Source organism: Excalfactoria chinensis, chromosome 15 (genome assembly GCF_039878825.1).
Source record: "Excalfactoria chinensis isolate bCotChi1 chromosome 15, bCotChi1.hap2, whole genome shotgun sequence".
NCBI classification, from domain to species: domain Eukaryota; kingdom Metazoa; phylum Chordata; class Aves; order Galliformes; family Phasianidae; genus Excalfactoria; species Excalfactoria chinensis.
The window spans coordinates 10,062,531-10,078,606 of NC_092839.1; the positions used below are offsets into that span (position 1 = coordinate 10,062,531).

The following is a 16,076-nucleotide window of genomic DNA, read 5'->3' on the forward strand; positions in this document are numbered from 1 at the left end:
CAGAGCACCTGCCTTCAGTGGCTGCACAGCAGGAGCCCACTGGCACCCCTGTGCCCCATTGCTCCTCCATCCCTGTGCACTGCAGGGAGAGTGTGGGGGACCCAAGGACGAGGATGACACATACAGGGCTGGCAGCTGCGCTCCTGCAGCAGAGCTGTGCCAGCACGAGGAGCTGCTGGCAGAGCTGCCAGGTGACCCTGCGGAGGAGATCGGACCTTTTAAAGGAGACAGTGACAAATGATGCTCCTCTCCGGCTCGCTGAGACACAGCAGGAAGGGGCAGTGAGTGGCTGCCAGGAGCTGCAGCTGAAGGTCACCGGGAGCCCGGCAATGTGAGGGGACCCCAGGAGGTGGCATGGCCCCCAGCAGCCACTAAGCCCAAGGCTGTCCCTGCAGCGCCAAGGACACAGCCATGCACTGGAAGCCACAAGGAGCCGATCCCACTGCAGTGCCATGCTGCACCCAGATGCATTTTGAGGCCGAGCTGCTGCACTGCTGGTGCCCCCCCAGGCTGCATGCCCACTCATGGCAGAGCTAACAGTGTTCCTTGTCTTGTTCTGAGAATGCTCAGCTCACACCAGAGCCAGAATGGAAGCAGCATCTCAGCAGCCGAGATTAAACAAGAAAATGAGTGTAGAAACAATGTTTGTTAAAGGGAAATTGCTAACATAATCCTCAAAGGATTTTTCCTTTTGACTTAAAAAAAAAAAAGTAAAAAAAAATCTAATATCTTCATTTCCATACCTTTTTAAAGCTAATTTGTGGAAAATTAAAATGGTGAGCCCACAAAGGCTGTGGTTTAATTGAATCTTGCATCAGCCCTTGGTGAGCAGTCTCTCTTGGATTCCTTGATTAGTTCCCTCCATTAAATCATTTTTGCATCGTTTAGCTGAGATACTGTCTTCTGGCGGGTCTGGGACTCGGGGACCTGGAGAACTCTGTCTCCATCTGAGCAGATGTAGAGCGACGTGCCGTGCTCTGGAGAGCTGCTGTGGTTGGGTTGGCGTGGCGCTGGGACTCACCCGGGTGCCCGCCAGCCACAGGAGCAGATCCATGCAGAGCAGTGGCGCTGCACAGCTGGGGGAAGGCATGGGATGCTGCAGGGACACAGCCTCATTGGGGGCCCTGCTCCTCACCCCACACACAGCAGCCAGACAGCAGCACATGGAGCCGTGCAGATCTCCGCTCTGCTCCTCCGGCTGAGCATCCTTCTGTGAGCACCAATAAATCACACCCAGTGGGGATGGATCGTAACTTAGTGGGAGAACATTTACAGCATCCCTGTCCTGCAGCACTCCAACCCTGCGGGGACAGCAGCACTAAATCTCTCTGAAGGCAGCACAGGTCCAGCAGCACCGTGTGCTCCTCCCAGCCCCAGCACTGCCCGCAGCCCCCTGCCTGCCCCGGTGGCTCTGACAGGCTATCATGTCCTGTAGATTAAAACAGATTTATATAAAGTCCTTTTCACCCCATTAGATTACTCTGGATTAACCTTGATCTCAGTAATAGATGCTATAAATGTAAGTCCCGCTCAGGGGGATTTTATCCATATGTTCTTGGAAGGCAGAAAGTAGATAAATTCTTAGAGAAGGTCTTACGGAGTGATTAGGAAGATTTAACCTCTTCGCTTCCAGCCAGAGCCTCGTACCCCATCCAGCATCCCCTCCTGCAGCACAGCCCCCGGCACGGCCTCAGGGTGCCCAGCTCTGCTGTAAGGCCGTGGGTTTGCACCACAGCAGCTCCTTCTGAGCGCTTCAGGACTGGGAGTGCCCAGGAGGAGGATTACCATCAGCACCTCGCACTGCCTGCAAGCCCTGCAGAGCCAGGAGGCTGCCGCTGCCCTTGATTTATAGCTCTGGCTTTCACGAGATTGTCATGCTTTTTCCAAAAGGCTGTTGGGCAGAGTGAATTGCAGCTCCTTCAGTGTTTGAAGGCTGAGAAAGGGTTGATGCAATGAGTGATGAAGGCAGGGTGAGGAAATTCAAACGGCTGCATTTGAGGGAGAAGGTTTTCCCTCTGCGCTGCCCCAGTGCTTCGCTGCGTGGCACTGGGCACACCAAAGCTGTGCTCAAGAGGGCTGTGCCCAGAAAGGGTGGCAGCAGCCAATATTGATCCTCCACCCCCTTCTGCTGCTGTTAAATTGCTCTGAGTGGGGGCTGGAACTGGCTGGGAGCAGTCTGCCTGCCCCAGCACATCGCTGCAGTACTTGCAGGAGGCAGCGTGTGCCATCGGGTCCTCCTCAGCTCGAGGGCAAAGCGGCTGTGACTGCTCCCACGCAGCACTCAGCAGGGTCGGGGCTGCTGCCAGCAGCTCTGAAAGGAGAATCTCTCTGACAACCTGCTCCTTGCTGGTCCCGAGCAGCCCCACCGACTGCGCAGCACCGCAGTAGTGCCGACTGCCGCATGATGCAGCTGCCACCATGAATTTGCAGAGCAGCTGTCTGCGCCCTGGCGGGTGGATGGCACAGCTTCAAAGGCTCTGCATGCAGGTTGCTCTGTGCTGCACCAGCCCCGTGCCCCAGCTCTGGAGCCCTCCTTGGGACAGGGCTGCCACAGCAGCATTGCTGGGCTTGGGTGTGCCAAACTGCTGAGTGGTGCTGCAAGATTCCCCTGTGTCCTAAAGGCACGCTCAGTTGGATGGTGACCATGAAATGGGGCAGCATAGGGGCTGCAAGGGGGCTGTACCCAGGGGAAGGCCAGGCCCCGCACCAGCCTCGTGCCTGCACAGCTGAGGAGCACAGAGAGCCCCATCCCTGCATCCCGGGCTGCGCTGTCCCCAGCCACCCCCTCGGGCACCAGGACTCGTCCTGCCATGCTCCCTTCCCGGGGGAGAGGGAGGTCTCACTGAGATGCACAGAAATTCTGCCTGCTGCCATCAGCTGTCACCTCCGATTCTGCTGAATATTTAAAAACTGCTTGAATCCGAAGTGACAAATCCATCATTGACCATCTGCCACTCTGCACGGTCACCCTGCAGCGGTCCCTGACATTTCCAGTTCTGCCCTGACACGAGCCAGTAACTTGGAGATGAAAGGCATCAGCTTCAGCAGGCTGACAGGGTACTGCCTGCTGCCAGCCTCTGGCCTGCTTAGCAGCTCAGGCAGAAGGGGCAGCCCGGGTGGGAGAAGCCCTCCCTGCCTGGCACAGGTGGGTGATGAACTGTTGTCTCCTGCCAACCCCCACTCCAAGCTGCCGATGCGGCCCAGCGTGTAGAGCTCCTGTCCTGCTCCCCAAGAAACTGCTGCAGAGCTGAGAACCTCAACCCCACTGTTCTGCTGCAGAGGCTCCCTCCCTCTCACTGGGTGAATGCTGTCCTATTGCCCCCTGGCAGAGCAGCACTGCAGCCTGCACGCCCACGGCTCTCCCTGAGATGGTGAGAGGAAAGAGGCTGTTTGACCCAGAGTCACTCCAAGAAAAGGAACTGGAGTTAATTGCCACTCATCCCTTTAGCACAAAACACTTGTTCTGCTCTGCTTAGCCGCAGCAGCTCCCACAAATCCCACGTGCAGAGCCTCCTCACTCCCTGGCTCCACTGGGGTGGGGTGGGTTGCCCCCAAAGAGCTGCTGCCCAAGCTGGGTGCCAGAGCATTAAGCAGGCACCGCACCACCAGCCAGTGGGACTCCTCACCACCTCTGTGGGTCCTCAGCACCCAATGTGATGGTGCAGTGGGGAAGACCCAGCAGGGGGTGCTTAGGGCTGGGTCTCTCCACCCCGAGTCTGACTCTGGCCTGGGCAGCAACAGGGCTGCAGAAGGGCTCCCGCTTGCAACTCACTCCATACTTATAGCTGGCACAGAGCTGCAATTTACAATCAACCTGCTGTTTGAGCTAATTGTGCTGTAATTGCTGAGCTGTGTTCCCTCCTGTTTCACCGGAGAGCAGCGATTCTCACGCGCCTCGGCAAGCAGACATCCTGCCGTTGGCCCCAGCGCTCAGCCTGCCTGCTCCCAGCCCAGCTGTGCTCTGGGCAGAGGCAGCTCCCTCTCCTCTCCCTCTGCCAGCAAACACCGTCTCCAGTGCTTGGAAGCTGCCAGAGCCCCCGCTGGAAGCAGCTGCTGGAGGGTGACCAGGCACCGCTGTGCTGTGGGATGTGCGGGCGCCAGGGCACTGCTCCAAGAGATGCCCCTGCCTCCCTGGGAAGGCAGCTTGCCAAGGTTTGGTTTGGATAAGATAAATGGTGTGCAAACAGAGGAGCACAGCAGATCTTGTGGGGATGGGCAGGATAGGGCTCGGGATGCCCAATGCCCCACGGCAAGGTGATGCTGAGTGCTGGTGGAGAAATGCCAGGTTATCAATTGTAATTAAAGGACACTGTCGCTGTAGGGGCTGGGCTGGCTCCCGGCAGCTCCCTGTCACCCCCCAGTGCTGACTCCACAAAACCTGGACATCCTCTGTGCTATTTTAAATTCCCATCTTTAATAACATAGAGACGTCGGAACCCATAGGACAGCACCAAGGGGACACGGGACGAGGCGCACAAAGGGAAGCAGCCCCTGGAGGCAGGGGCGGCTGCTCGGGCGCTGCGCTGGGCTGAAGGGGAGGGGGAAGGGGCGGAAGGGATCCCGGAGCCGGCAGCGCTCAGTCCCGTAGGGGCGGGGGGTCGGCAGCCATAGGACGGCGGGGGTGCAATCAGCGCTAATCAGGGAGCGGAGTAATTGCCGGGCTTCCTGCGGGGGCTGCGGCGGGACGACCCGACGGGATGCTGTGCCCAGCTGGCACCATGGCCGTGCTCTGCCATTTACCAGGAGTCTATTTGCAATGTAGCCCTTCTCACAGCACCCACGGTGCCCATACTGTGCCTGGGGCACTGCTGTGTGCATGGAGCTCAGCAGGACACCCCCAGCCCGTCCTCCTTCCATCACACATCTCCTCCTGATGGGCTAGGGCCTATGTAAATTCCCACCGTAATTACACCGAGAGCCATCAAACTATCTAATTTAATTTCTTTGTGAAAATAAATAGCTAAAGTGGCCCTAGGTACGCGCATAAATACTTCAGCTTTATGTTGGGCCCGTTATTACTTCTCCCAGCTTGTGTAGTTGTAATGCACACTTAATAAGTACATATTTATTGCACGTCTCATCCTGGTGGAGTTGTGAGGAGTTTTTGCTGAGTAAGCAGGAAAACAGCTTAGTCCGTAATAAAAAAAAAGGGAGGGAGTTAAAAGAAAATATGCCGGGTAATTAATGATGGGGCTTTGAACAGCCATAATTTTTTATTAAGCAACTATGCAAATATGGCGTAAGCGCCGGTGTTGGTGTTTGAGGCCTTTTGGAGCATTTATGGCTGCTGTGCAGCGAGGCGATCCCTCTTTTTCTTTATGCTTGCGTGCACAGAGACACAAAGGTGAGCAAACAGCAGCATTTCGGAGTGTTTGTCTTTCTGCCTCTGCACACAGAGGAGCATCCCCCGATCCCTCCCTGTGTCCTGAGCCATAAGGAGGGCTGAGGCACCTGTGGCTGGGGAGAGCAGCAGCGCTGTGGCAAAGCATGCAGCCAAACAGCAAGCTGATCTCCTCATTAGCCCTCGTTAGCACGTGGCTGGAAGACAACATGAGTTTAAATTAAGAAGGCGTCGCGACGGTCCCAACTGTGTTACCGCTGTGTTCAGGAAGAGCCCGACAGCTGCTATTTAATATACCTTCATGATCTGTCAGGGCATCCGCATGCTGTGTGGAGCAGTGGCTGTGCTCAGCATGCACGTGGCACGTACCATGGAGCCGCACACCTCTTTACCACCGCTGTGTGGGCAGATGGAACCCATCCTGCACAGTTTGGGGACAGGGCCACAGCTCTACCACTGGGCATGGGTGTGCTGCTCCATCCCCAAACCGCCCTGTGCTGCTCTGCATGAAGGATGGGCTGGGTGGCAGGGGAGAGATGCTGGCACCGCAATTGTACTGCGCCTTCCTTCAGCGTGAGGCTTGATGATGACTCCCACTGACACGGGGCAGCTGGTGACTGTCATGAGAAGGAGGAAAAGAAACAATTTGCTTGTGGCGCAGCAGGAGCCAGCATGGGGATACGGGGGGAGCCCTGTTGCCAGGAACAGCACCTGCCCCCAGGCTGAGTAGCACACCCATGCCCACACTGCTGCCCTGCTTGCCGCTTACCCACCTGCTTGCAACCTGCAGGAGCAATGCCTGCCCTGTGCAGTGTGTGCAGGAGGGCTGAGGCCATCCATCCTGCAAACAGTACTGCATTATCCCACATTGCATCCTGCCTCCAACCACTCTGCTGTAGGTTGCACACCCCCACGGCCTGGGAGCATCCTGGGGTACACTGCAGTGATGTGAGTGTGCACTGTCCCCACGCACCTCCTGAATTCAAAGGTGGTAAATGAGGGATAGAAAGGTCATCTTCATGGCCCCCCTCCATGCAGGAGCAGAGCTGCAACACAGTGCTCAGCACAGACCTGCTGCCTCAATTATTTATAGGTACCATGGGTAGAACATGTTTTAATGACATTTGTGCTGGAGCTCAGCAGTGCGGATCTGCACTGAGCCAAAAGGAATATGTCAGAAGCTTTATGGATGGCAAAAGCAGCATGTCAATCACAGCAGCAGGCTCACCTCAGTCCTGCACCGTGCCTCCCTGCCCTGCCACCCCACAGTCCCGTGATGGATTGATGGGCAAACCCATGGACACATGGTCGTAAGTCACTGGGCTTTTTTATGGGTAAATCACAAGTAATAAGCTTTCCCACTAGAATTAGAATGACATCCTGGGAAATTATGTTTTGGTTTTACAGCAGATGACAGAAAGCAATGGCCTCCTCGGCGCCTGTTCTCCTTTTGGGCTGCCAGGGCTGGGCAAGATCACAGTACTAGGGCAGCCCTGGATGATGGGGAGCTCTGCCACCCTCCACTGATCTGCTGCCTCTCCAACCACCCCACATCAGAGCTCCTCCTGCCCCATATTCAGGCTGGAGCACAGCAGGGGATGGTTGTTAGGCTGTGTGCTGGGAGAGGATGGGGAGAAGAAGGGAAATGTGCCAGCATGCAGGAGACTGAGGGCACAGGGCAGTGCAACACTGACCCACAGCTGGGCCACATGGCTCCACGCATGGTCACCTTTGGTGTTGGCACCTCTGGAGACATCCTGGTGAGGACCCAGCACAGTGAGCTGCTGTGCTGCTCCATCTCTCCCAGGCAGCCGAGAGCAGGGCTTGGTCTGGGATTTGAAACTAATTGGCCCTCATCTCTCTTTGCATTTCTTCTTGCAGAATGTCATTTTCTTCAGAAAACGCTCTTTTGCAATTACTGTGAATTACACATGAAAAGCGAGCGACCACATATTGATTGGAGCCCAGGAAAAGCACCAGAGCCATTTAGACTAGATTAACTTTTTTTTCTGGAAAATGGTTTCACAGTTATTTAAGAGATTAATCAGTTCATTTGAGGTCGTTTACCATTGTTTCCGTGGCCAAGCACCTCCCAGCCCATGCCTGGCTCATTCCCTCTCCAATGTGGGCAGAGCTGAGCCCTTCCCAAGCAGAGGGCAGGGCCCCAAGGCAACTTTTCAAAGCATTTCTTTTCTTTAGGTAGAAAGCAGAGAAGTCAAATGGGTCCTGTGGTGGAATATTTTCCAAATGTCAACACAATCTGTGCTACATTATGGCTAAATGTGATAATCTTAATGCCTGGCTTCTTAATGTCAGTGGCACTGGATTCTGATGGATTGACAGACAGCCGGAATGACACGCAGTCATGGCTGATAAGGGCTCTCTCTGGGGAAATCACAGCTTTTTAAAGATGTTGGCAGCTACTCGTAAGTACCTTTTTTTATTTAAAAGGATTACAAGCATTGATTGCACTTCCTGTTTTCTTTTTATCACGTTTCTGCACCAAGTGAAGCTTGAGCAGCGAGCTGAGCCTTTCTGACAATTATTTTGGAATAATGAAGGCGTGTCATATTGGCTGTAATGAGCATTTTCAATGCCTAATTTGCATGCGGTGTGAAGGGATTTCAGCAGCTGCCCATTCCTGGCTGCAGGTGAGTGGCCTCTGACCGCATGGAGCTCCCGGGGCTGCAATGGCCATGGATGGCTTTGTTAGCAGTGCTTTCCTCAGCAGAGGAGGGATTAAAACCTCTCCCATTACCATGGTTAAATCAGTTGCTACAGGGATGCATCCTGCTCAGGTTGGCTGGTACCATTGGCAGACAAAGCTCAGGCTCACCTGAGCAGCCCCTGTATGGCAGCAGCTCAGGCAGATGGAAAACGCATCCACAGCAGCACAATGTGGCTACAGCCCTGTGCTGCAAACACTCGCTGTCCCTGGCAAGAAATGAGGGATGTCTAAGAACAAGTGCTTGGCATCCCACCACCACCACCTGGCAGAGGCAGCAGCAGAGAGGCACTGGCAGTGCGCTGAGTGGCACAAAACAGGAGCAAATGCTGGTGACTCAGCTCCTGCTGTTGCTTTGCCCCTTTTTCTGCCCACCTGCAACATGAAAGCTGTCCTGCAGCTGGGGCAGTGAGCCCTCTTTCTTTCTTCTTTGCTGTTTTGGTACAGTGGCTGCATCTCCTGATTGCAACAGATCTTGCCCAACTGTATGGGATCCCGCTCTGCACAGTCCAAAGTCTTTCCCTGAGAACTGGAAGGGTAGTCATTGAACCCACATTGCTATGGAGGAGGATCACCAGGCTCATCCTACACTTGGGCTTCTCTCCAACACCTGGCTGGGGGCTTGGGCAGCTTGGGACACTTTGCAGCTGTTGGGGTGAGCAGAGAGCCCAACAGGGTCTGCAGGGGCAATGTTCACATTGCAGAGCAGGTGCTTGCAGTGAGCATAGCTTTTTGTCCAGCTGCAGCCCCTCTGCTCTCTGCTGTGAGGAGAAACCCCAAACAAGGCACAGCTGCTGTCTGCACCAAGCAGGAAGTGCAGAGATCCCAAACTGAGATTATTCCAAGCAGTGAGAATCTGATACCTGCCCTAGAGGAAGCTGAGGGCTTGGTAAGCAGCAGGATGTGGGAAGCCGTGCTATTGACTGCGGCAGAAGTGGTTAAAGCAGCCACTTGCAGGTGATGGAGCGGCTGCTTGGAGGATTTTGGGGAAGGCTGATCATTTTCACAAGCAGCGAATTACCCAGGCAAGAGGGAGGCAGAGCCTTTGAGGCCTTGCTTGCTCTTGGGTACAAGAGATGTATTTTTCTCCCGGGGGTGTAGATATCACTACCTTTCTCATTCCCCCTAAATAATCCCAGCAGACAACATCCATCTTTTGCAAGTGGCTCCCAGAGGAGGCTCTAACACCTCGTCTGCTGGAGCAAAGGCGTTAAAAGTAACATTGCTCAGCACTGCCACAGCCAGTAGACATAGTGCTCAGTGCCACAGTGGTGTGCAAGCACAGGGGCACAAACTTTGCAGGACATGCTCAGAACAAAGCTGTGGCAAACACTGCTATCCCCAGGAGCAGAGCTACTGCTCTTTGGCAAAAGCAGCAGACACAGCAGCACAGCAGAGCTGCCACGGTCCTGCAGAGCAGCTGAGCAGAACTGACTTCCTCCAGGCAAAGAAGTGCCAAAACATGCAGGTGGTGGTGAGCACTGAGGTGCCCCATGAGAAGCCAGGGGCAGCCAGGCAACTGCTGAAGAAAGAGGAGTGCCTATAGAAAGAGGAGTGCCTATGGAAAGAGGAGTGCCTATGGAAAGAGGAGTGCCTATGGAAAGATTCCTTCAAAAGGGGCTGTGCTGAGAGGGCATTGCACGGAGCTCTCAAAACATCTTCATAGGTGCTTCTGCAATCAGCGCTCTCAATAATCCTCCTCTTGTAGTGAAGGGTCTGATTCTGGCTGGCAATGCGTTGCTTTGAGTTCTCTCAATTCCTCCACAATATCAGGACACAAATCCTCCTACGTGGCCCAGACCCAGCACACACCCAGTATTAGGCACTCATTACCCCTTTGTTAGGAGCACACCAACTGCAGGGTGCTCCCTCTGTCAGTGGGAGCTGCTGGGACAGCCCAGCCCCCTGAGCCCCAGGATGTCCCACAGTAACTGCACTGCTTGTCCTGGTGCCTGATGGTGGGCAGCAGGACTCAGGGACTCCATCTCTGCTTGTTGCAGGTGAACAGGAGAGCTCTGGGCTCAAAACCCAAGGCGCAAATGCACAGCAACTGTCAATAGCTCTCTGCGAACAGCCATTGGGGCCAATGTGTCCAAAGCTGTGAAGCACACAGCTGGGAGTGCAGCGCTGACACACTTGCTGTGTGTAGGCAATTAACGACAATGTTTGCAAAAAGGCCTCCTCAATTTTGGCAGCTACCAAAGCACTCACTGCAACTGTGAAAAGAGAAACAGATGTACATCAGGAGCAGGCAGTGCACCTTGCCTGTCCAAGCCCCCGTGCTCTCTTCTGGTACAGCATCTCACTGATGGCCACTATCAAAGGTCACCAGTGCCCCTTGCTTGCTATGAAGTGAATGCTCAGGGGAGCAGGATGGGAGCAGAGGGACCGGGATGGCAGTGGATATGGAAAACTTCAAGACCTTGGGTATCAACGGCCTCTTCCAGAGCAGGACTGCAAGATGCTACTTAAATGACTGTTGCTTTATGGAGAAGTTCACTTTCTCCCCATGTTATCTACTGACCTACACCACCAAGCTGCACATCCCCCTGCACCCAGAGCCTGGCAGCACTCTGGGCCAGGGCAGCTCACGTCGTTGGCCAATGACACGTTGCTCATTTCCTAGTCTCTTTCCATCAAGAAAACCACCAGCAATTGTTTTGTCTGCGGTCAGGATAGAGTGTCACTTATTTACATCACTTCAGTATTAAAACTGGGTTTGAAGGAGGTTTTTTTTTTTCTTCTCTTTTCTGCAGCTGACGACTGAAGGATGCAGCAATACACATGAATATGGATCACGGTGACGGAACCTGCTAGCAATCGATGCCCGGTGCTGGTGACGATGGGAAGAATGCGATCAGCACCCGCTTGCACAGCTCCAGGGCGTCGGGCTGCAGCGGCAGAACTGCACTAAGGGCTGGAGCTCTGCAAACACTCGGGAATGCTGTTGCCTAAGGAAGGATGACATTGAGGATGCTCTATCAGGGTTTCTTCTGTTGTCTGCCATGCAGTTTGCTTCGGGGATGGTGCTGAGTGGGTCCTGGGTAGGTCCTGGTGGGAGCAGGGCAGTGTTCTCCTGTCCAAAAGATGGAGAAAGCCAAGCGTGTTTTGGTTTTTCAACATTTTCTGTCAGAAAAACAGACCTTTCTCATGAAGATGCTTTTTATGATGAGCATTTCTTTGAAAAACAGGAAGAGGTGGAAAAGTAGAGCTCACCCTTGGCCCTCTGGGACCATGGTGGAAGCTCAGTACCAGGAAACAGAACCAGGCAAAGAAGGAAATAAGACTCAGGCTAGACGACAAGGAAATAATTTATTTCCAGGTCCATGAAAGACCTTGAAAAAAATAACAAGGGTGAGAAAATCAACCTCCTAATTTAGTTTGGGTAGAGAACTGTGGCAGCTCCTCCTGCAGTCACGAGAGGGCCGAGCGCAGGCGGTGCAGCGGAGCAGTGCTTTGCTGGGCCCTGCTCTCCCCGTGTATTTACATGGGGGATGGAAATGAAGACGCAAGCGTGCGTGCATGCGTGTGGGAGGACAGGCTGGTTGAGGATGGGGGAAAACCCAAGGGGAAGGTGGCTAAACACGTACCCTGTCAGACCCCATCTCCTACAGACAGAGCCCTACTATTGCACAACACTTTTGCTAAAGGAAAGGCTGGCTCTGGAGAGGCTTGGACACAGCTCTTTAGCCCAGAAGGAAAACACATACACATTCCTGAGGAAAAAGAGGGCTTTCTCCATTCTCCTGCTCCAGGATCAGGGCATCACATCCCATCAGCCCTGCTGCCTCTCCAGCATCGTCACAGTGAACCAGTGGCACGCCGAGTTGCGGGTGCCCGCAGCCTCCTTAGCAGGGACTGGAGGACCCTGAGCAGTGAGCAGCTCCCAGCCCTGCAGGAAGCTGAGCGCAGCAGCCACAGGAGGAGCAGTGAGGAGGGGGGCTGTGGGGAAGGGGCACCCCTGCACCTCTCCACTGCTGGGAGTTACGCTGAGGCCAGAGGACTGACACCAGCGTCCGGGAAGCAAAACAGCATAAAACAAACACGCACCTACATTTACGTTTAAACCCCCTCCAAGGATAGAAAACACTGTCCGTGGCTAAACTAAAAGGACAAACCCAATGACAAGCCCAGGATGCGTCAGACCTTGGGAGACCTTATCAGTTACCTATCTATTATATCATTGATTGTTTTCACCATGAACAGATAAGGAGCCACAGATTGCACTTTCCTCCAGCAACATCTGCAGCTGAGGAGCAATGGCACATCCCTCCTGCCTCCCCCCGATGCACCTGTCAGAACCAGAGGGTTCGTGCAAAGCAGCTGTACTGCAGGGGCCCACGTGAGTCACTCACAGGGCACCACTGGGACAGCACCGTGTCCCCGCAGCAGGACGTCCCCATCTGTCACCAAGACCTTGGGGCATACCGGCATGTTGCAGCCAGTGCCTACAGTGCAGGAAGGCAGGAAAGACCCATCCAGGCACCGCCGATCGGTCAACCACAGGAAAGGTGTAAGAGCTGAGAGGAGAAGCAATTGCAGCTCAGCAGAGAAGCGCGCTTTGGAGCGAGCTCCCGAGCAGCAGTCGCTCAGCGCAGGATGTGCCCGTGGAGCCACAGCGTGAGCATCCCCTGCGCACAGAGAGGACTCCAAAAAGTGAGCAAACGTAAGCGAAAAAAAGCAGAACAGAATTAAAAGCTTGTTTCCTTCTGCAAGGAAAGCTCTTAAAGGAATCAAAGCGCTCCAAATGCTCTGAGACTCAAGTGACAAAAACAATTTAAACAACAAAAGGCTCCCGGTTTGCTCTTCTCCTCCTGAATGGGGCTCACTGAACAGATCTATTTAAATGACAATTTGTGGGGGACAACCCCCCCTCCAAATGCTCTCGAATTAGATTTTTTTCCCTTTCTTAAATTAATGTGCAGTGCTTTAACGGAGATCAGCATTAAGGAGATTATGACGGTCACAGCGCTCCCGCGGGCACCCGGCGCGGTTGTTGTGGCACAGCTCTGACCGGGAGCACCGCCAAGGAGCGCCCACACCGACCCCCGGCCTCACGGCACCGCCGCAGCCCCCCGACCCATTGCCCCCGGCGGGTCCGGCGGTGCCGTTAGGACTCCTCGCTGTCCTCCTCACCGCGGCGCCCCCCGTAGAGCGCTGCCAGCTGCCGGAATCGCGGTCCCCAGCCCCCCAGGTAGGAGAAGTCCTGCTCCGAGCCGCTGGACCACGTGTTGATGGAGCTGAGCGAGGGCACCGGCGAGTCGGAACCCTCGAAGGCGTAGGTCTGGAACGAGTCATAGGGCGGCACGGAGAGATCCTCGTCCGCCTGCTCCACCTTCCTGCAGATGTAGTCTCTGAATACGGTGAAGTCCAGGTCCGGGCTCTGCACCCACTGCGGGAGGGCATGGCGCTCAGAGGCCGGGTTTCCCCCCTCTCCCGGCCCCCCGCCCCCGTCCCCGCCTTTGATCTCACTGAAGTCGTAGAGGCTGCGCAGGGCGGACATGTCGTAAGCCTCCGTGTCCTGCTCGCCCCCTCCTTCGTCGTTGTATTTGATGACATTGTCCCTCATGTCCTCGTCGTCCTCCGACGTCAGGTGGCTCTTGTGGTGTCGCTTCAGCGTGAGGATCAGAAGCACCAGCACTGGGGGAGGAAGCACAGAGGCGGTCAAAGCAGGCAACGTGCTGTGCAGCAGCACCACACTCACAATGCACCAGAGCACAAAAGCAGAACACCTCTGGCCCGGGGTGCACCAGCAGCACAGAACACAGAGCACAGCCTCAGCGGCTCCCACCAGTCAGAGAGCAACAGTTGTGCCACATCACCACCTGTGAGAGATGCTGGCTCAGTGCAGATCGGGAGATCCCTTTTCCATGCTGCACAGCCACGGAGATGAGAGGGACAGATGGATGAGCACACGGCTGGACAGACAAACTGATGGAGTCTGGGGAAGATGCATTGGAAAGGGGGGGTGCATGAATCACGGCGGCAGCCAAATGTTGTGAGGGCAATTGTGGAGCAGATGGCACGGAGCCTGAGCAGCGAGCCACAGATGTGTCCTGGATCATCATCCATTCAGCCCATCACCTTTTGAGCACCGATGTGCACTTTATTCTTTTGGGCAATTAGGCAGAAATTTGTTTGCATTGCATTGGAAAATGAAACCAGTGTAAAGTGCATCCAATGGGAAAGGGTTTTCTAAATGGAGATGTGACAGGAGATGGGAAACCATGCCATGCCAAGGAGAGGGGACTTCCCTGAGCCCTGGCAGCCCTTAGCAGCCAGCTGCAGGCCAGAGCCAGTGCTGAAGGGCTCTCAGCTCTCCAGCTGCCCTGTGCTGGCTGAGGGCACTGCAGCATTATCTCATCATCCCCATCACATTCCCACACACAGACAAGCCCACACTTCTCTGCTTCCCCATGCTTTACCCTGGTGCTCCAGCACAAGCAGTGCCAGAGCCAGTGCAGGATCCCATGTGCCCAGGGGCAGCACTCACCGATCAGGATGAGGATGCACACCAGCAGTGCGATGAGGGCACCAGGGCTCAGCGTTGCTGACATGGCATAGGCTGTGCTGTTGCAGGACTGGATGGCCCCGGTGCTGTCACAGCCACAGACACGGATGGTCAGGGTTCCTGTGCTGCTGAGGGCCGGGGGGCCGCTGTCCACCACCAAAATGGGCAGCAGGTACACATCCTGCTCCTGGCGATTGAAGCCCACTCTCTGTGTGTGCACCGCAGCTGTGTTGTCTGCAGGGAAGAAGTCAAACACAGCAAAGTCATTCCCATTGGAGAAACAGCAGGATCAGCACGAGCCGGTCTGCTCATAGGGCAAAGCCTCGGGGTGCAGAGAGGCACATGTTCTTGTCTGGACACCAACTTCAGCACTCACAGCTCAGCCAAGTGGGGGCTGTGCACCTCTTATTGCCCCCAAACCCAAGAGCCACAAGGGAAGAGCCCAGCCCAGCACAAACTGGGTCCTTTGTAACTTCTGCAGGAGCACGCCATGCTCCTTGGAGCTGGCAGCCTCATCTGTTCAAACCTGGCTCCTTCAGGGGCTCAGTAGCACCACTTGGTACCATAACACAGCCACTGCATAACACACCAGGGCTCCAGGGCCAGGGATGAGCCTGGGCAGCCATGCATCACCCAGAGCATGGAGGATAGGAGAAGGGCCTGGGATGAGCTCTGCTCCCTGCTCACATGTGCTGGTTGCAGCCGGCCAGCAGTAGAACCAGGTGGATGGCAAAGGACTGAATAGTGTCTGAACAATTGTGGCCACATGTCAGAAAGTGCTGCCGACTGCCTGCAGACTTTATCTAATAAAACGTAGATTGGCCTGTTTGCAGTAAGGTGCTGCTGTCTGCAGCCTCTCTCCTCATTGCTCCTGATTTATGTTGGACTGGCCCCTTTCTGTATCAATCAGCAATTCGATCGGAAAAGACATCTATTTTAATCGTGGCTCTCGGGCCGACTGCCACCACGGAAATTGCTGTATGGATCGGTACAGCCTGGGAGCACCGGGGCACAGAGGGACAGGAGCCACATGTAGGGCAATGGGGTAGGCAGGATGCAGGCAGCTCCCAGGGCACTGCACTGCAGCCAGGGAAGAGCAGAGCATGGAGCTCAGCTGCCATGGCTGCGTTGCCAGGGATGGCTGGGATTTGGGCATAAGGGAGACAGGAAAACATCATCTCTCTTCCAGTTCACATGAGAATGCAAGGTCTGCCCTGAAGAGCTCAGCTCACCTTCCTGCTGGGGAGAGGCATGGACCACACCAACAAACATTCAGAGCTGCACTGAATGGCACACAGCCAGGATTAAAACCAAACCTTGTCCCTCCATGCAGAGCTGTGCTGCGGTTTTCACTAGCAGAATTCTTCCTTTGGATGTAGCATCTTTCATCCACCAACCGAATTTTCCAGGTAACCTCATTCATCCCTGCTCACAAAGCATGCTTCAGAAAGGCAGCCACCCCAGAGCCCAGATCACAGGGTGTAGCAATAAGGCAATAT

At 54.9% G+C, this 16,076-nt stretch overlaps 1 protein-coding gene across 2 annotated transcripts in view; it reads right to left on the bottom strand.

Moving 5' to 3' along the window:
* Positions 1-11,359: 11,359 nt before the first annotated feature.
* CDH22 (cadherin 22) overlaps positions 11,360-16,076 on the bottom strand; it is a 56,906-nt gene continuing 52,189 nt past the window's right edge. For both annotated transcript variants that reach the window (XM_072350013.1, XM_072350014.1), the window contains exons 11-12: positions 14,560-14,811; positions 11,360-13,706 (exon numbers count right to left, since the gene is read on the bottom strand). In XM_072350013.1, the coding sequence (XP_072206114.1) occupies positions 13,177-13,706; positions 14,560-14,811 (782 nt within the window). In that variant the 3' untranslated portion in view covers positions 11,360-13,176. The remainder of the gene's footprint in view (positions 13,707-14,559; positions 14,812-16,076) is intronic.